We start from the raw sequence: 21,175 nt of genomic DNA, 5'->3' as shown, positions 1-21,175 counted from the left end.
GAGCGCCTTGCCAAGGAGCTGAGACTGGCCATGAACCTGCAATCCTCCTGTCTCAGCCTCCCAAGTACTGGGATTACAGGCGTGCAACACCACACCTGGCAACAATTGCCCTCACTTTAGGCAACAATCATAATTTAAAGGGGTTCTTGGACTGGCTAGAAAGTAGGAAGTTCCCACTGATTCATAGAACTCAGAAAAGTACTGTTTATGATTACAGTTTTATCATAAAGGACACAGATCAGAACACCCAAATAAAGAGATGAATAAGACAAGGTCTAGGAGGGTCCTGAATGCTCTTTCTGTGCTCTTCTCCCAGGAACCAGGACCTTTCACTCTCCTGGCATATCAGTGTATTCACCGACCAGAAATCTCCACTGAACTTTGATGTCTAGTTTTTATTGAGATTTTTATTATGTAGCTGTGATTGGTTAAATCACTCAACCCAATATATAGCTTTTCTCCCTACTGGAGATCAAGATGGCTCAAAGTCCCAAACCTTAATCATATTTACTATACTACACTTCTTATCATTATAAGTGCATGCTCTTTCTGCTTATTAATAAAAAAGTTTAAGTAAGGTGTGGTGGCACACGCTTGTAATCCCAGCATTTGGGAGTCTGAGACTGGAGGATCACGGACAGCCTTAGCTATTTAGTGAGGCCCTTCACAACTCAATGAGACCCTGTTTCAAAATAAAGAATAAAAATAAAAATAGGGCATAGGGAATAGCTCGGAGGTTGAATGCCCCTGGGTTCCATCCCAGACCCGCAAAAAAAAAAAAGTTTACTGCCAGGCGTGGTGGCGCACGCTTGTAATCCCAGCGCTTGGGAGGCTGAGGCAGGATGATCACACAGGTTCGAAGCCAGCCTCAGCTACTTAGTGAGGCTCTCAGCAACTTAATGACACCCTGTTTCCAAATAAAATATAAAATAGGTCTGAGAGTATAGCCCAAAGGTAGAAAAGCCCCTGGGTTCCACCCCCAGTACCACACACACACAAAAAGTTTACTATAAAACAATGAGCCAAGCTGAACATGGTGGCGCATGCTTGTAATCCCCGCGCTTGGGAGGCTGAGGCAGGATGATCGCACATGTTCGAAGCCAGCCTCAGCTATTTAGTGAGGCTCTCAGCAACTTAATGAGACCCAGTTTCCAAATGAAATATTAAAAAATTTTATTTTTTATAAATATAAAAAATATAAAAATATAAAAAATTTAAAAATATAAAAAAATTTTATTTATGGGATTATAGCCCGGAGGTAGAAAGCCTCTGGGTTCCACCCCCAGTACCACCAAAAAAACAATGAGCCACATTATGTCAGTAGCAGCCTCGTACATCTCTTGTTTACCACATTCTTGATTGCATCAAGAGCTATGCTGAATATAAATACTCTGATGTTTGTACAATGACAAAATTACCTAACAGCACATTTCACAGAATGTATCACTCATTTTGTTGGTAGTACTGTAGGCCTACTATTGTGTTGTCCCACTAAAAGAGCATAAAAAGAATAAAAACAAAGGAGGTAGATAGTGGGCAAGGATAGAGGAATGACTGCTTTCTTGTTACCATACTTTCATACCTTCCACATGGAACGTGCGAGCTATTTTTTTCAACCTGTTTAAGTCCTTAAATGTAAAGTTTCTCTCTTATAAACAGCATGTAGTTGAATCATGAAGCTTTTAAGCTCCATTGTACAAATCTGTGTCTTTTGATCGGAATGTTTAATATCGGTTTAATGTAATTACGAATAAGATGGGATTTACTTTGTCTGTTTTGCTCTTTGCTTTCTGTGTTTGGGGTTGTTTTATTCCTCTTCTCATTCACTGCTCTCTTCTTTTATGTTGAATAAGTGTTTTCCACAGTATGGAAATTTTCTGTTACGGTTTTTTCAACCATATTTTTAGCTACTTTCTTAGTGATTTCTTTGGGGATTACAATTAGCATTTTAACTTAAAACAACCTACTTCAAGCCAGGCATGGTGGTGCATGCTTGTAATCCAAGCATTTGGGAAGCTGAGTCCAGAGGATCAAGGTTCGCAAACAGCCTCTGCTACTTAGTGATGAGCTCCACAACTTAGTGAGACCCTGTTTCAAAATAAAGAATAAAAAAAATAAAGAGGTCGAATGCCCCTGGGTTGTATCCCCAGACACACACACACACACACACACACACACACACACACACACAAACTACTTCAGATTAATACCAATTTAATTTCAGAAATATACCAAACATTGTTCCAGTGTTGTTTCTATTTATCTTTCAATGCCTTAATTTCTCCTTCACTTTTTCTTCTTTTTTATTTTTATTTTTTTATGTTTTTTTTTATTGGTGCATTATATTCATACATCATATTGGGGTAAAAAACTTGTGTGAACATACATGTACACATCACCCATTTACCCCAACCCAATTCCCACCCCATTCCCTCCCTATCCCTCCTTCCCATGCTTGGCTTAATGGTTGACTTCGATATGTTTAAGTGCATTGTGTGTTTTAGAGAATTTCCTTCTTCCCCCTCCCATCCCCTCCTTTAGGTTGTCTTGTTTGCTCCTCTATAGGATTTCCTTTTTCATCAAGAGTTCCTCCTATGACCAATTTCTCCTTAGCTTTCACATATTAGGGAAAGCATCCGATTTCTTATTTTTTGTAACTGACTAATCTCACTTAGCATAATGTCCTCCAGTTCCATCCATTTCCCTGAAAATGATGTAATTGAGTTTTTTTAAATGGCTGAGTAAAATTCCACTGTGTACATATCCCAGTTTTGTAATCCATTCATCTGTTGATAGACATCTTGGCTGGTTCCATAGTTTGGCTATGGTGAATTGTGCAGCTATGAACATAGATACACATGCATTAGTTTGGTATTTTGGTTTACTTTCTTTTGGGTAGATACCCAGAAGTGGTATTGCTGGATCAAATGGTAAGTTTTTTTCCATTCTTCTGAGGATTCTCCATACTGTTTTCCAAAGTGGTTGCAGTAATTTGCAATCCCACCAACAGTGTTTTAGAGTTCCTACTTCTCCACATCCTCGCCAGCATCTGTTGTTGTTTGTGTTTTGAATGATTGCCATTCTAGTTGGAGTTAGGTGAAATCTCAGGGTAGTTTTGATTTGCATCTCTCTGATTGCCAGTGATGTTGAGCATTTTTTCATGCATTTATTGGCCATTTGAATTTCTTCTTGTGTGAAGTGTCAATTTAGTTCGCTTGCCCATTTTGTTATTGGACGATTTGTTTTCTTAGTGTTGAGTTTCTTGAGTTCTCTGTATATTCTAGATATTAGTCCCCTATCAAAGGTGTAGGTAGCAAAAATCTTCTCCCATTCTGTTGGCTCTCGGTTGAGGTTCTTGACAGTTTCTTCTGCTGAACAGAAGCTCTTCAGTTTCATGCAAGCCCACGTATTGATTCACCTTTTAATTTGTTGTGCCTTTGGGGTCTCGTTGAGAAAGTGTTTATCTGTGCTTATATGTTGCAGTATTGGACCTATGCCCTCTTCAAGAAGCTTCAAGGTCTCTGGTTTAATTTTCAAGTCGTTGATCCATCTTGAATTGACTTGTTCAGGGTGATAAAGTGGGATTAATTTCCAATTTTCTGCATATGGTTAACCAGTTTTGCCAACACCATATGTTGAACAGGCTATCTTTTTTCCAGTGTATGGTTTTGGCCCCTTTGTCAAAAATCAATTGGCTGAAAGTGTGTGGACTTCTGCTCCATTGATCTATGTATCTGTTATTGTGCCAGTACCATGCTGTTTTTATTACAATGGCTTTGTAGTATAGTTTAAAGTCAGGTATTGTGATTCCTCCTGCATGTTTTTTGTTGCTGAGAACTACTTTGGCTATTTTGGGCTTTTTGTTTTTCCAAATAAATTTAAGGACTGATTCTTTTATGTCTGTGAGGAATGATGTTGGTAGTTTAATGAGCATTGCGTTGAATCTATAGATCATTTTTGGAAGGATGGCCATTTTATTTATTCTGCCTATCCATGAACATGGAAGATCTTTCCATCTTCTAAGATCTTCGATTTTGTTTTTCAATATTTTATAATTTTCTTTGTAGAGATCTTTTACCTCCTTGCTTAAATTTATTCCTAAGTTTTTTATTTTTTTGGTTTGGGAGATCCTGAGTGGAAGTGTTTTCTGAATTTCTTTTTCAGTGGATTTATGGTTGGTGTGCAGAAAAGCTTCTAATATTTTAAGATTGATTTTGTATCCAGACACTTGCTGAATTTGTTGATCAGTTCTATAAGCCTTTTGGTTGAGTTTATTGGGTTTTCTAAATATAGTATCATGTCATCTGCAAATAGTGAAAATTTGAGTTCTTCTTTTCCTATTTGTACTCCTTTGATTTCCTTTTCTTGCCTTATTGCTCTGGCTAGAGACTCAAGTACTATACTGAAGAGAAGTGGTGATAATGGGCATCCTTGTCTTGTTCCTGTTTTTAGGGGGAATTCTTGTTCTTTATTTTTTTAAGGAATAATTTTATTAGATTTCATATTCTTGGTTGACAGCCTTTTTCTTTCAGCACTTTGAATATGTTATCACATGCCTTCTTATTTACATAGTTTCTGATGAAAGATCAAATGTTAGTCTTGCTAAGGATTCCTTGTATATGATGAGTCATTTTATTCTTTCGCTTTCAAGACTTGCTGTTTTCTTTGCCTGTTGACAGTTTATTTAATGGTATGGATCTCCTTTTTTTTATTTTGCTTTGTTTTGTTTGTTTTTGTAGAGCTGGAGATTGAACCCAGGGGCATTCTTTCTTCAATCTACACCCCCAGGCCTATTTTGTTTTTTTATTTGGAAACAGTCTTGCTAAATTACTAAGGACCTCACTAAGTTGCTGAGGCTGGACTTGAACTCAACATTTAAATAATATGGCAACTATATAAATCAGATTCCTTCTCTGCCTCACCAGGACTTTTTTAGCTATTTGTATATTCAGTAATTTTCCTATACTAGTTCTTTAAACTATGTATTCTTGATCATGTATGGCACTGAAGTTTCTGCCTAGTTAGTTTAGTGTTCAGCTAGTAATCAGACATTTTCTTCAATGCCTTGAGCCAATATATCTTCTGCCTTTTATCAAGGAGTTCTGTATATGGGCTGGCACACTCTACTTCATGGTTGTGTAGAACCTTAGAATTAGCCAGAAGTGAGAAATGAGGCCCTTCCTAGATCTTTCCTTCACACACATGCAAGTGTGTGTGTGTGTGTGTGTGTGTGTGTGATTCTAAATTCCCAAGAATGTCAGAACTTTTCAGAGTCCTCTGTAGATATCTCACTCCTCAATTCTTTTTTTTTTTTTGATGTTTTGATTAGACTATTGTTTGCACCAATTGCTATTTTCCTCAGGCAACTGTCATGTTAAAAAGTTGTCATGATTTTTGGCAAATACCCGGGGGGGGGGGGGGGGATTTCCCCAGTAAGGTCAAATAAAGACAAATCTTGTGGACAGGGCTTTTTTTAATACCTGTCAGATAGGTTAAATAGTAATAATTCTTTAGGAATATCTCATTCCTATTCCGCCCCCTACGGTAGCCATATAGGTTGCTAGTTGTCAAAACTTGTGGAGCAAAAGAGAGAGGAATGGAATAGGGCAAATTAAACCACAAGACTAACCAATCTTACCACAGTTGAGTTATCTTTCTTAGATAAATACCAATTAGATTGTAAACCTCTTAAGTTTCCAGAGTCCTAAAACAAGTTATTTTGACAATTTGCCAGAGTCCTAATTGCTTTCAAGTAGGAATAGATTTTCAGAGGTTCTTATTCTGTCCATTATTGCAAAAGCACCTCTCTCAATCCCATTTGCCCAAGTCACATTTGCATGTTTCAAAAAGACTGTGATAACATACAGTGTGAAACCCTGTATGTTAGAGAGAGGGGGAAACGGGAGGGAGGGAAGGAGGGAGAGAGAGAGCAAGAGGGAGGGAAGGGAGAACTGGAAAGAAATGTATGAGGAACTTTTTCTAAAATGTAGAAGCAAGCCAAGTATGGTGGCACATGCCTATAATCTCAGTACTTTGGAGGCTGAGACAGGAGGGTCTTAGGTTTGCAGCTAGCCTCAGCAACCTCATGAGGCCCTCCACAACTTAGTGAGAACCTGTTTCCAAATAAAAAAACTAAATGGGCTTGGAGTATAGGTCACAGGTAGAATATCTCTGGGTTCAATCCCCAGTACCACAAAAAATAAAATGTAGAAGCAAAAACATATTTAAGAATAAAAAGTTCATAACATATTTTCAGTAAAACTTAACTTAAACCCAAAATGTATTAAGTATTCATAATTATTACATTCCATCATGAACGTGAAAAACTATAATTATGAAAACTATAAGTTTCTATGAAACTTGTAATTTGAAGAAAAATTGTGTGACTAATGATAAAATTAAGTTTGTAAGAAATACAAGGAGTTGAATACTCATTAAAACTGTCATGTATTTAATTTCCCAGAAGTTAAACCTAAGTTGACTAGAAATGTAAATTAAACTTAAGTTTACTAGAAACCTAAGTTGACTAATAAAAGTAAAGAAATGAATTCTCCATATTAGAAAATCATCTTGGCTGATCATAGAGTACTTAAATACCACAGATGAAACAGATCAAGTAAAGTATCATCTTTACTCCAAAGCCCTCAAAATTTTTCTGTTTTACTAGCCAGCTGTTAGGACTAGAATGGAGACAGGTGATCTCAGCCTGTTTTTTGCCTTCTTACCTCAGGCTGATAGGCTGAATCAACCCAATTTTGAATTACCTAGAAAACTACTTAGGTACTTAAATTAGGGTTCTTCAGAGAGACAGAACCAATAATTAAACATATATAGGAGAATATTATTATGGGAACTGGCAATTAGGAGACTGAGAAGTCCCACAATATGCTATCTGCAAACTGGAGACCCAAGAAAGACAGTGATGAATTCAGTCTTTGTCTGAAGACCTGAGAACCTGAGGACTGCTGGTGAAACCAGAGTCCAAAAGCCAGGGAGCCCGGGGTCCTGGGGCAGAAGAAGATGGATGCCAACCTCAACATTCTAGTCCTGAAGGTGGTGCATTTTGCCTGTCTTCACTGGTGAGGGTGATTTTCTTTATTCACTGTGCTTATCACTGTGCTAATCTCTTCTGGAAACACTCTCACAGACACACCCAGAAATAATACCTTACCAGTTATCTGGACACTTTTTAATCAGGCAAATTGACACATAAAATTAACCATCAGAATACTGGAGAAAACAGCCCCATCTTTAAGCCTGCTACCAGCTCTACCTATACCCAGTCCCCTTTCATGGCATGGATATCATTAGTGTTGGAACCCCTGGGGAGTCCTAACACTGGGCCACGCTTAAAGGATGTCTCTAAAGCCAGAAGATACCAAAAAAAAAAAAAAAAAAAAAACACCAAAACCAAGCCTGGGGGCCAAATGAAGACTGTTCTCCCCACCAAACCTCTTCATAGCACCGGTTCTGCCTCTACGTGTCTCTCTTCCAGGTCTTAAATGTCAGTCATAGAAACCTTTGGCAGACCCACTCAATTTTGGCCATTCATAGTAGAGCTCACCTGGATCCAGAAAGCACTAGAAATAGTAGCAATTGATCATATGGGCAGAGGAAACCTCCCAACACAGCTGCTGCTAACCCTCATTTCCTCACTTTCAAGATCTGGATGCCTAGCTAGCAGGCCTCAAAAATATTTAAAGCAGGCCTGTGTTCCGGTGGGCACATTCCCAGTGGGGCAGCCAAGTCTGGCATCATGGGGAACTTCCCCATACACTGTATCTCTTAAGCCAGCTATTTATCTTTGCCTGTTTCAGAGCTTAGATGTCAGGCCTGAAAGCCCTAGGTAGGTCTTCCAAGAACACCACAGAATCTAGAATGTATGAAGCATGGCTCCGGAAACAGATCCTGAGAGCAGTCAGTTCCACCTCAGTCCTCTCCAGCTAGCTACTGGCTGGGGCAGAATGCCTTCCTAAGTCAATACAGTTGGCCCCAGCAGAGTCATAGAAACCATGGAAACCTCCTAACTTCCCCACCCTTGAGCCAGACCCTGGCTTAGCTCCCATCTTCTAATTTACAAACTCCAAATTCCAGGCCTTTAAGTCCCAGAGAGGTTGGTAACAGGGCAGTCTCTCATGTACATTCATCATGATTCATAATGGTAAGAAATCTGATCCACATAGCCTGCTGTTTCAGAGGGAACCCTGACCCTTCTACAACCCTTGAGCTAGTTGTTATTTCTGACTCCATCCAGATATAATCTAGGGTCTGGATCTTCATCCTAGAAGTCTTGGGCAGATACAACTATGTCTTGGCCATTCTAGGAAGAACCTCCCTGGATCCACAGAGGCACTCTACACTGGCCCAGTGTGTCCTCGGGAGTACAGGAAGCTTTCCAAGACTGTGCCTCAGCCCCTCTGCCACTCACCCACCCCACTTTCTGCATGAAGCTCTCAGTTCCATTTCCACCTGGACTCCTCTTCCACAGCCTAGGCCCTGGACTAGAACTCCTAGGAAAGGCTACTTTCTGTCTAATCAGTGCCTTGTTGGCCCTAAAGGCACTATGAACTACTCCAGCAAGTGTTTAGGCAGAGTTACCAGTAAAAATTAAGATGTGAGACAACTGGGACTATGAACCACAGAATAATAACTATCTTCTACATAGTAAAAAGAAAGAAAAAGTCGACCGACTTTATGAATGTATGTGTGTGTATGGTGCTGGGGATTGAAGCCAGGGGTGTCCTATCTAGAGCTACATCCCCAGCCCTATTTTATTTTTATTTTGAAACAGGGGCTCAATAGGTTAATAGACATTTTTAGAGGTGGTGCTTTATTTCACATTCTAAAAAAACACTAAAAATGATTTTTTTTTTTTTTTGGTGGTACTGGGGATGGAACCCAGGGGCCTTCTACCTCTAGGCTATACTCCCAGACCTATTTTATATTTTATTTGGAAACAGGGTCTCTTAACCAGCTGAGGCTGGCCTCGAATCTGCCCGATCCTCCTGTCTCAGCCTCCCAAGCACGGGGATTACAAGCATGCGCCACCACACCCAGCTAGCACTTTATATTTGAAAAGGCTGAAGAAAGGAGGTGGGATGTTTTTGCTATGAGGAGATGTGCATGTTTAAACTGATTTAAGCAGAATATAATGTATACATGTATCAGAATATTACATGCTAGCCCATAAATATGTAATTTTTACATTTTACATATTAAAAATAAAATTTTGTATGTGTGGTACTAGGGGTGGAACGCAGGGGCTTTTCTATCTCCAGGCTATACTCCTAGACCATTTTATACTTTATTCGGGAAAAAGGATCTCACTAAGTTGCTGAGAGCCTCGCTTAAGTAGCTGAGACTGGCTTCGAACCCGTGTAATCATCCTGTCTCAGCCTCCTAAGTGCTAAGATTACAAGCGTGGGTCACCATGCCCAGCTTCTAAAAATAATTTAAATTTAGAAAACAATTAAAATCCCTTTTCACATAAACTAAACAATATGCCAATTATAGTGTTCCCAGATTATCATAACCTTTGTGTGTAATTAGGCCTATTCACTGTAGGTTCCAAGTCTCTTGGTCATCTTTCTTTAGACAGTTGTATTTTCTCTCCCCTACTGTATTAGTCAGAGTTCTCCAGAGGGGCAGAACCAATAGGATATATATGGGATGGGAGGGAGGGGATTTTAAAAGATTTATTAAGAGAATTATGCAGTTATAGTTTAAGAAGTCACCCCACAGGCTGTCTAAAAGCTGAGGATGGCAGAAATATGGACTAGTCCAAGCTCAAAGGGTTCAGAAACAGGGAACCTGACTATGTAATTCTGAGTCCAAGGCTGAAGGCCTGAGAACCCTGGGTCAGTCCTGGAGTCCCAAGGGCAGAGTGCCCAGAATTCTGGTATCCAGGTGCAGGAGGAAGATCCAGCCCCAGGAGCGAAAAGAGCAAGTCATCTTCCCTTTGCTGCATTAGTCCAGGCTGATTGAATGGTGCCAAGTACACTGAGGGCAGATCTCCACTAAGTCTATTCACATTCATGTGCTGTTTTCTTTTAGAAGCACCCTCACAGACATACCCAATAAAGCTTCACCGGTTCTCTAGTATTCCTTTATCCAGTAACGCTGGCACCTAAAAGTTCAAAGATAAATATTAACCTTATATACTCACCATAACACAATGAATTATAAAGGCAAAGGAAGCACAATTTATTTAATAGGTTTATTACAGAAGCCTACTACTTCTGTAGAGTATAACCCTTCCATTATCAGATAACAGAACGCATGGTTGCCTCTTTTTATAGCGCTGCTATGATTGTGTGTCCTTACTACCTTATTACGTGTTACTGGTAGGTGGCTGAAAGGTTTGCTCCAGTGCTTCACACTCTAATGCCTCTAATTAGTGCTGTTATATAAATACTCTTCCTAGCCTGCTTTGTTCCTAGATGATATATAAATAATAAAAATTACTTACATTTCTTCATAGATCAATTCTTTTGAACCACATGGCCAGAGAACATGCTTTCAACATTGGGTTGCCAGACAACATCGTAAACTGCAGTGAGTTCCTAAGTACCTTACAGAAGAAGCTTGACAAGTAGGTGCTATTTTATGAAACATGACCTAAACGCATATTGATATTGGACTCTGTTGTGAATTCTGTAAGTTAATTTAATAGAAGTAATTAAAGAAATTTGTCATTTCAGAGGAGTTAGAATTTTGTATGACAATCTCCTTTTCGTATGTGTGTATATGGTACTAAAAATGAACCTCTGGTATTGTTCTGCCACTGAGCTATACCCCCGGCTCTTTTTTATTCTTTGTTTTCAAACAGGGTCTTATTAGGTTGCTAAGGCTGGTCCTAATGCTATCTCAACTTCCCAAGTACTGGTATTACAGGCATGTACCACCATGCCTGGCTCAATTGTCATTTTATCTGAACTATATTGCCTTTTAGTGGTTTTTTCAAATTTTAAATTAAAATGTCATTTATACAAAACAATATGCATATCATATAAGATATATCAGGTAGGATATGTATAAGAATACATTATACATATATGAAATAAAACATTAATTCCTTTGACTCCCCCATTAGTATCTCCCCAGAAATCACTATAATTAGAGTTATAATTCCTTTACTTATTTTTGGTGGTACTTGGGATTGAACCAAGGGACATCTTATTTCCAAGCTATACCCTTAGCCTGTTTCTTTCTTTTGTTTTGTTTTGTAAAAGGGTCTCATTAAGTGGCTGAGTCTTGCAATGTTACTAACATTGTCCTCAAACCTGTGATTCTCCTGTCTCAGCCTTCGAAGTACTGGCATTATTGGTGTGTGCCACCACACCCAGCTTCTGTTAGCTTTTACTATAACTTTCTTACATATTTAGTAGTAAAGTAAATATATTGTCAACTGATTGTGTATTCCGTTTTATGTGAGACATCACCTGCTATATTCATTCTTCCACTTTTTATTTTTTATACACATTTTTATGGAATACTTCATTGTCCCAATGACATATTGGCAATCTTAAGAATCTAGAGCTGAGCCTATTGAAATAAGGAAAGAAATTGTGAGTTACCAAAATGAGTTTCAAAAATGTATCCACTTTTCTGTCCAGGAAAGGGCCCAAGATTTTTTTCTTTCTCAGAATCTAATTTTCTTCATTTTAATATAATACTCACTAGTGTGATATCTCAACCCACAACATTAATCCATAATTTTTTTTAAAAGAAGCATCAATTAGCACAGAACAATGGTAACCAAGAGGTGTGTGTGTGTGTGTGTGTGTGTGTGTGTGTGTGTGTGTGTGTTACTGTGGGTGGAACCCAGGGGCTTTTCTACCTCCAGGCAATACTCCCAGACCTACTTTATACTTTATTTGGAAACAGGGTCTCACTAAGTTCCTGAGAACGTCACTAAGTAGCTGAGGCTAGCTTTGAACCTGTGTGATCCTCCTGTCTCAGCCTCCCAAGCGCTGGGATTACAAATGTGTGCCACCATGACCGGCTTAAACAGGAGTTCTTAACTGAGACTCTTTTTATCAGTATTAAGTTAAAATGAATTTCCAGCTGGGTGTGGTAGCAAGTGCTTCCCAGTACTTGGGAGGGTAAAACAGGAGGATCTCAGATTGAAAGCCAGCCTTGGCAAATTAGCAAGGTTCTCAGCAATTTAGTGAAACCCTGCTCCAAATAAAAAATAAAATAGAGCTGGGAGTGTATCTCAGAGGTAAAGTGACCCTGTATTCATAAGAGAATATACTTAATCATATAAGTATACTAAGTGAAAAATAAGCAAAAGGATACTCAATGACTAATGGGTAGAAATGACAGATAGTATCAACTAACAAGCTTAGCAAGGAGAAAGTCTTTTTGTTAGTAATCTGTTCAGCACTGGTAATTACTGTTTTATAAAGTAGTGAATTCCTGTCAGTGGAAATATTCAAGCAGAAGGCATACGATACTGTTATAAGAGTAACAGCTACTGTGTATTCCCCTCAACCCCGGTACTGGCTATTGAACCCAGGGATATTCTACCTCCCAGCTATACCCCAAGCCCTATCTTTTAATCTTTAGTTTGAAACAGAGTCACACTAAGTAACGGAGGGCCTCACTAATTAACTGAGGCTGGCCACAAACCCAGATCCTCATATCGTAGCCTCCAAAGTACTGGGATTACAAGCATGCACCACCACACCTGGCTTATTTTAAATCATATATATGTGTAATAGTTTATAACTATGTTATACACAATAACGTATTATGCATGTGCATGCATAATAGTACATATGTGCTCAATAAATAGACATGAAATTATCATAAACATTCTTTAAAATGTAGTTATTCAGATTAGAAACCAAAAATGGTAACAGAGAGGGCACAACTAGTAGGTGGGCCTAGGAACCAAAACCTGCAAATCACTTTGCAGGATTTATTTTTTTTCATTACTAGTGATCAAACCCAGGGGCATTCTACCTTCGAGCTATATTCCCAGCACTATTTTTGATTCTTTATTTTGAAACAGGATCTCATTAAGTTGCAAAGGGTCTCACTAAGTAGTTGAGGCTGGCCGCAAACCTGTGATCCTCCTGTTTCAGCCTCCCAAATAACTGAGATTAAAAGCATGTGCCACCACGCCCATCTTATATTTTCTTTTTTTTTTTTTTTCTTTTTGCATTATTGGGGATGAAACCCAGGAGCAGTCTACCAAGCAACACTCCCAGCCCTATTTTTTTTTATTTTTTTATTTTGAAATAGGGTCTCATTGAGTTGCAAACAGCCTCACTAAGTAGCTGAGGGTGTTCCCAAACCAAAGTCCTCCTGTTGTCAGCCTCCCAAATGCTGGGATTACAAATGTGCACCACCAGGTTCGACTTTATATTTTCATTTGAGAACAGGTAGTTTGATCAATAAAGCACCAAGTTAAATTTTTATATTAATTATCTTTGTCACAGTTTTAACTAAATAGCCAAAGTGGCCAACATAAAATAACTACATCATGCATCCTACAAAGCCAAATGAATGAAGTAGTGGATCATTCTGATAAGGACCGTATATCACATTTAAAGACTTTGTATGGCCTAAAATGAATAAATATTCCATACTTTTATAATTCATTAATCTTTTGATGGGCATCTTGGCTGATTCCATAGTTTGGCTATTGTGAATTGTGCAGCTATAAACAGATATGCATGCATAACTCTGGTAGTTTGGTTTCCATTCTTTTGGGTAGATACCCCAGAGTGGTATAGCTGGGTCCTATGGTAGGTTCGTTCCCATTCTTCTGAGGACCCTCCACACTGTTTTCCAAAGTGGTTGCACCTATTAGCAATCCCACCAACAATATAGTAGAGTTCCCACTTCTCCACATCCTCGCCAGCATCTGTTGTAGTGTTTTGAATGATTCCCATTCTAGTTGGAGTTAGGTGAAATCTCAGGGTAGTTTTAATTTGCATCTCTCTGATTGCTAATGATGTTTAACATTTTTTCATACATTTATTGGCCATTTAAATTTCTTCTTAATTACACAATTTTCAGGGAAATGGATAAAATTGGAGAACATTATGCTAAGTGAGATTAATCATCACAAAAAGTAAAATCTCAGATGTTTTCCCTAATATGCGGAAGCTGAGGAGAAAAAGGGTCACAGGAGGAACTCTAGCTAAAGGAAAAACCATAGATGAACAAATAAGGTGACTTTAGGGGAATGGGAGGGAGGAAGAGGGAAATTTTCTAATGTACATGATATACATTCACAAACATATTGAAGTCAATCAGTGGCCTGAACATGAGAAGGAAGGAGAGGGGAGGGGAATGGGGAGGGAATTGGGTAAGGGCTGATTGGGTGATGTGTGCTTGTATGATTCTACCATCTTGTACTCCATTAAGATGTATGACAATACACCAATAAAATTTTAAGAAAATGAATAAATATAAACTCAATAAAGAGTCCTTGAAATAACTAACCAAGAGACTTATTTAACAGTGTTTTTTGTGTTGTTTGTTTGTGTTGTTTAATAGTGTTTGTATATTTTGTTTAGTTTGCAGTGCTTGTACTGTGAGAAGACCTTTAGGGACAAGAATACACTTAAAGATCACATGAGAAAAAAACAACATCGGAGGATCAATCCTAAAAACAGAGAATATGACCGATTTTATGTCATCAATTACTTGGTAAGGCGTGTGTGTGTGTGGATGGGTGTGTGTGTGGATGAAGTATGTGTGTGTGTTTGGGGGTTGAACTCAGGGCATTCTACCTTTGAGCCGTACCCCCAGCCTTATTTTTATTTTGAAACAGAGTCTCACTAGGTTGTTGAGAGTCTCACTACTTGCTGAAGTTGTCCTTGAATCTGTGATCCTCTTGCTCAGCCTCCCAAGTACTGGGATTGTAGGCATGCATCACCACACTGTGTGTGTGGTACTAGGGATTAAACCAAGGGATTTTCTACTTCCAAGCTCTACCCCAGCCCTATTTTATTTTTTATTTTGAAACGGTCTCATAGAGTTGCAGAGGGCCTCACTAATCATGATCCTCCTGTTTCAGCCTTCCAACTACTGGGATTACAAATATGTGCCACTACTCCTGGCCTAAATTTTAAATTATGAGAAGATAGCTACTTAGGCCCTCTGCAACCTATTGAGATCCTGTTTCAACCTCAGAAATAAAATTAGTCTAAGGGTACAGCTTGGAGGTAGAATTTCCCTGAGTCCAATCCCTAATACCACAAAAATAAAATAAAATTTAATTGTGATACTGCAAACAAAAACTTTGTGAGGGCCAACCAGTGTTTGAATAAGAGTTTAGCATACAGGTTAAAATGTAATTGAGGAGCACTTTCAAGCAGCAGTTAGCAGTAGACTACAAAGCACAATTTGCTTTGATTTATATTTGATTTGGCAAATGTTTTCATAGTAAAAATGTCATGTCTCTAGAACTCAGTAATCATAGTAATAAAAGAAATTCAGCATTTGAACATCCACACAATTACTGTATTATCTCTTGAGGCCAGGAATTTCTGTTATTCTATTAAAAAAAAAAAAACTCATAGAGCACTGGATGTGCTAGATGCCATTCAAGATCATTCTTTAAAAGCAGTTTCCTCCCTCTTTCTCGTTTTTCTCACTAAAATATATTTCCCTTTGTTAAAAAAAAAACTATCTTTCCCTGGGCCAGCTTATTTTTAAGAGATGTTCTAAAAAAAAATCCATTTTATTATATGCATACTTTTGTTTGGCTAGTAGGGTGGTAGCCAGGTTACTGTGCCAAGGAGAGAGAGAGAGAGAGAGAGAGAGAGAGAGAGAGAGAGAGAGAGAGAGAGAGTGTGAGTGTGTGTGTGTGTGTGTGTTTCTCCTGGCCCAGATTATAGTTCCTTTGGGGTAAGCACAGGTTTCCACTTATAGGCAATTGTCACTATGGGGGTTATTTAGAAACATGGGAGGGGATTTTGGGTTGACATAGTGACTAGGGAGTACTACCAACCCTGCCCTCAATCTACCGACTTTTTAATTGTATATAACAAAGGACAGAAATTACTCATACAAAGAAAGAGTAGCCTCTTTCTGGAGAGTTAACTAACTCTAGCGGGATTGAAAGAGTGATGGAGAGTTCTGTTTCTAACTGGTACCTTCTTAAGCAATAAAAATTGGTCTGCCCCCCAATATGAATGAATTAAATCCATTCCATTGGCCATACAGTCCAATTGAATATAGTCAGATATTAATTGAATAGCAACAAGGATATCCTGATTTATGTTGAAAAACTCTAATCTAGGGCAGAAATTTTGTCTGTTTAATCCATATAGTGTTAAATTAAAATTCCCCTTGAGAAGAAAGTTTGGCAGGTATTTAAAGATTGACTCGGAGTTGCCGTGGTTTACTACAGATGTTTTAATAACCAGCTAAAGACAAAGACACCCTTTTAGTTCTTCACACTTCCCTTGAAATCACTTAGTGATTATTTCCTAGAGCAAATGCTGTTTCAGGGCCCAGCTCAATCCAATAGGGAGTGGACTTCCTGTTAGCTCTAAGAAATAGTCATCTACTACAGCAAGCTATGAGAGAAATTTAATAGTTCTTCCTTCTGGGGCTCTTTTAAACCAAAATACAATGTTCTGTTTGGGATTCACAGAACATTGTGTAACTAGAGATGTTTACCTCTTAGAGGATATGTCAAAGGGTCTGGACACTCAAACTCTACTGGCACTTTTTTTTTTTCCAGTGCTGAGAATAGAACTCAGGATCGTTCTACCTCTGGGCTATACCAACAGGCCTATCTTTTATTCTTTATTTTGAAACAGGTTCTCACTAAGTTGCAGAGGGCCCCACTAAGTAGCTGAGTCTGGTCATGAACCTGTCATCCTCCTGTCTCAGCCTTCCAAGTACTGGATTACAAGTGTGCACCACCATGCCCAGTCTGCTAGCACTTTTAGAAAAATGTGATACTTTATTCCCAGGGCATTAAGTACTGTGACTGTCAAGATGGAAATAGTTAATGAGGACCAGCTATCTTTAGGTGAGCATACTAGATGATACTGGCCACACAGAGCCCAGATTTGCTGTGGTGAGCTATAGCTTAAGAGTATATAAAGGTTTTAACAAATATAAAGTGGCTGGGTGTGGTGGGGCATGCCTTTAATCTCAGTATTTGAGAGGCTGAGACAGGAGGATTGCAGGTTTGAGGCTAGATTCAACAATTTAGCGAGTCCCTCAGCAACTTAATGAGACCCTATTTGAAAATGAAAAATAAAATAGGGTTAGGGATATAGCTCAGAGGAAGAACTCCCCTGGGTTCGATTACCAGTACTGTATAAGTAAGTAAATAAATAAATAAAATCACAACTTTAGCTTAATATTGACACAAGCCTTTTCTTTTTACTAGCTGCATATAGTACTTACAATGGACCAGCACTCTCTTAGGTATTCATATTAAGTCATGTAATCTTAATCACCACCCTATGTTATAAGTGTTATTAAGCCTATTATTATATTATAGGAGTTGACACACAGGTTAAATAAGTTTTCCAAGCTGGGCGTGGTGGTGCACACTTGTAATCCCAGAGCTTGGGAGACTGAGACAGGAGGATCGCACAGGTTCAAAGCCAGCCTCTGCTACTTAGTGAGGCTCTCAGCAACTTAGTGAGACCCTGTTTCCAAATAAAGTGTAAAATAGGTGTGGGAGTATAGCCCGGAGGTAGAAAAGCCCCTGGGTTCCACCTCCAGTGCCACCAAAAAAAAAAAAAAAGTTTAGTTCATTTACGTAGGAGAAGTATCCTATACATCCGTTTCTTTTATTTTTACAGGTGAGATAATACAGGAAACTCTGGGTTGAATACTTTGGTCAAAGAGTGATGATGATTTTATAATGATTCATTCACCCGTTCTCTTTTGTAACAGACTAGAAATTTTCCCAACACCAGAGTAAAGATGACTTCAGTGTGTCTAAGACTCACCCACAACCTCAGCCTTCTTAGTGCTCTTTACCTTCCTGCTGATACCATAAGATGGCATGGCAAAAAAACCCTAGAGTGTAATGCCTTAGCATTATGAAAATAAAAACACCTTTGAAAATAATTTAAAAAGAAGGCAGTAGTCTCTAAAGATGTATAAGTGCCCTGAGCGAGAGTAGTGCTCACCAGAGGTATCAACCTTAATAGCAATTTAGGAATATTTTAAAGAATGTTGTTATAAACTAAAACTATAATAATATATAGAACACAGATATATAAAGCTATTCCAATAATAATAGCATATAGTTAGAGGAAAATGAGAATGAACTGTTTCTCCTCATCATTTTAGTTTTATTTTAAACATCATTAACAAAATAATTTTTGATGTGAAGAATATATTCTTTTTTTTTCCAGTATTGGGCATGGAACCCAGGAGCATTGTACCTCTGAGCTACACCCCCAGCCCTATTTTTTTATTCTTTATTTTGAAACAGGGTCTCACTGAGTTGAAGAGGGCCTCAGTAAGGAGAAGCTGAGGCTGTCCTCGAACCACAATCCTCCTGTCTCAGCCTCCCAAATGCTGGGATTACAAGCATGAGCCACCACACCTGGCTTTGTGAAGAATATATTCTAAAATTTTACTTAAGCAGCAAATAATGGCAGGGCCTTATTAATTAAAAAGCAAAAAGTGATAGCTATTCATGGCTTATTACTCTGAAAGAAAAGGCTGACACGAGTGTGGGCAAAGGTAGAAGAGTTGTTTTATGGGTAGTCATTGTCTATCCATTCATTTCACTGGTTTCATACATTCTGTATACAGTAGAATGAGAAAAGTATTGCAGACAGGGTGGCTGATTTGATCACTACTCTCAGAGAGTTCAGAGTTTGATATGGGAGCCAGACATGTAAGCACATGCGTTTGAACACCTTGTGTACAGTCATTATTTGTCCTCTCCTTTAGCTTAAATGTGTAGTAATTGAATCATCCAACATAGAGTTTCTTACCTGCATTTCAAACAGCTGTAGATCTCCAGTACAGCAGCGATGAGAGCATCCAGCCTGTCCTGGCAGTAGGCACTCCAGCAGTCATCAGTGATGGAGGAGCCACGGGACAGAGCCTGTTTTTTTCTCTCCTATGAGCGCAGCAAATTGGCAGGTTCTTTTTTCTTCTTAGGTGAGATAATTTTTATGTTTAATAATTTATAGCAATTTATGAATCTGAATAATAACAGACTTGCAAATACATTAAAAATCCTTTGAATAGACCAAATTATCTACTTCAAGTTTTGTTCTGTTTTGTTTTCTCGCAAACAAAAGCTCAGGAGAGAGTGAGGATGGTTAAGGAACGATGTGTCAGTCAGTCAGCTTCACAGTCAAATACCTTGCCTCAGAGGGCAGCAAACTGTTTAACACCATTGAGGCTTCAACTACATTTCCCTAAGGTGCTCATGTTTCAAGCTCTGAATTTTTCTAAAAGAAAATATTTTCACCATGGTTTTATCATTTGGTTAATTTTTTTTGCTCTTGAAGTATACAAAGCCACATATAACAAATACAGACTCTCAACCTGTTTGTCTTAGTTTTATTCTGGTTCACTCTAATTTGCTTGCATTTAAAATGCTTCTCTTTGCCAGGTGTGGTACACATGCCTGTAATACCAGTACTTGGGAGGCTGAAACAGGACAATAACAGGTTCAAGGGTAGCCTTAGTAATTTAGCAAAAGTCTGAGCAAATAAAAAGGCCTGGGTGTGTACCTCAAAGGTAGAATGTCCCTGAGTTCCAACCCTAGTAACAAACTAAAAGTTTCTCTTTATTTATTGCTAATGGGTTTTTTGTATACGCACATGTAACTGTGTACATTAGGGTGGATGAGTAAAGGGGATCTAGTCTTCTCATTTTTCTTATTTTTTCCACCCTCTTATTGCTCATGAACCATCTGATGCAGGGGTTGAGGGGGTGTCTGAACATCTTTACTGACATGCCTTCCAAACTTTGTTTTTCTTGTATTCTTTGCTTTCCTGACATGATTCATCACTAAGCGCAGTGTCTTAATTAGAGAGTTATGTTTTTTGTGTAATTTTTTTCTTTGGGGATTTTATTCTTATCATAAGTCATATATTTAACTATACCAAAGCAGAGTGCTTTAAGAACACTCTGGGCCACTGTTACATGCAAATTGCCTATTTCTTAATAGAGTATTAAATGCATATTTCCATTTTCGTCTCAAATATGATCAGTTTTTATTGTTGTATTACTTAAGTGAATCCCTATAAAGTTGCAAAATGACACTTAGACTTTGGAAGTTTGACAATGAAAGATTTTTTTAATTCCTTTTGGCTCAAAACATTTATTGATAAGCATCGTTTGGCTGTTCAGAATGGTAATGGCACAGATGGCCCATGCATGAATATCTTGGAGGAGTAAAAAAAAATGACCGTAAGTCCTAATCCAAAGAGACCAAGTAAGTCATGAAAATTTAATTAATTGCCAAAAAGTTTAACAAAGATCCCATTAACAGTGTTGATGCCATTCTTGATGGACTCAGATACTTCCCAGAGTCCAAATTTACTATTTATGCGTTGCTTAGCTAGTGGCTAATGACCGCTTCAAAACCTCTGAATAAGTTGATGAATGATCATTTTTTCTCCCTTTGATTCATAATAGCTCTTTGTTTTTAGCTTTATTTAAGAAAGAATATCTGAGTGAATTTTGCGTGTAGGTTTTTTTCTTGTTTTTCTGTGTATGGTACTGGAGACTGAACACTGAACATCTTACTTTCTCTTCTTTTTTTTTTTTTTTTTTCCTTTTCTAATTTTGAGGCAGAGTTTCACTAACTTGCCCAAGCTAGTCTAGAACTTGTGATCTCCTGTCCCGGTCTTCCAAATGCTGGGATTACAGGCATGTGCCACCACATCCAGCTTGGATTGTATTTTTCCAAAAGAAAATATTGAATAATAAGGGTATCTGTGCTTATAGCAGGTCAGACTAGGCTTGACCCTACCAGAGTTTAGCTGCTTGAGAAGACATCCATCAATCTTTGGTACATCATCTTTTGCCTGGCACAATTGGAAGACTGGGTGGAGAGAGAAGATAGGACAAAAAGAAAAGAAGACTTGGTGCAAACATAAGATGAGAAGTGGTCGAAATTATTCTAGCTCTTTATTTAATACAATTTTTGTTGAAACTGTGACAAGATTTGCCAGACATAGCCTCCCAAAAGTAGAACTTTCCACCA

At 38.4% G+C, this 21,175-nt stretch overlaps 1 protein-coding gene across 1 annotated transcript in view; it reads left to right on the top strand.

Annotated features, from left to right (window-relative positions):
* ZNF277 (zinc finger protein 277) overlaps positions 1 to 21,175 on the top strand; it is a gene marked incomplete at both ends in the record, with an annotated part of 133,946 nt that overhangs the window by 102,428 nt on the left and 10,343 nt on the right. The window contains 2 exons of the mRNA XM_080701473.1: positions 10,481 to 10,591; positions 14,535 to 14,667. Of these exons, the coding sequence (XP_080557599.1) occupies positions 10,481 to 10,591; positions 14,535 to 14,667 (244 nt within the window). The remainder of the gene's footprint in view (positions 1 to 10,480; positions 10,592 to 14,534; positions 14,668 to 21,175) is intronic.

Source organism: Muscardinus avellanarius (genome assembly GCF_963383645.1).
Source record: "Muscardinus avellanarius genome assembly, chromosome: 9".
Taxonomy (NCBI): Eukaryota; Metazoa; Chordata; class Mammalia; order Rodentia; family Gliridae; genus Muscardinus; species Muscardinus avellanarius.
Note: the sequence above shows the minus strand (reverse complement) of the source record. Positions and strands in the feature narration are given on the sequence as shown.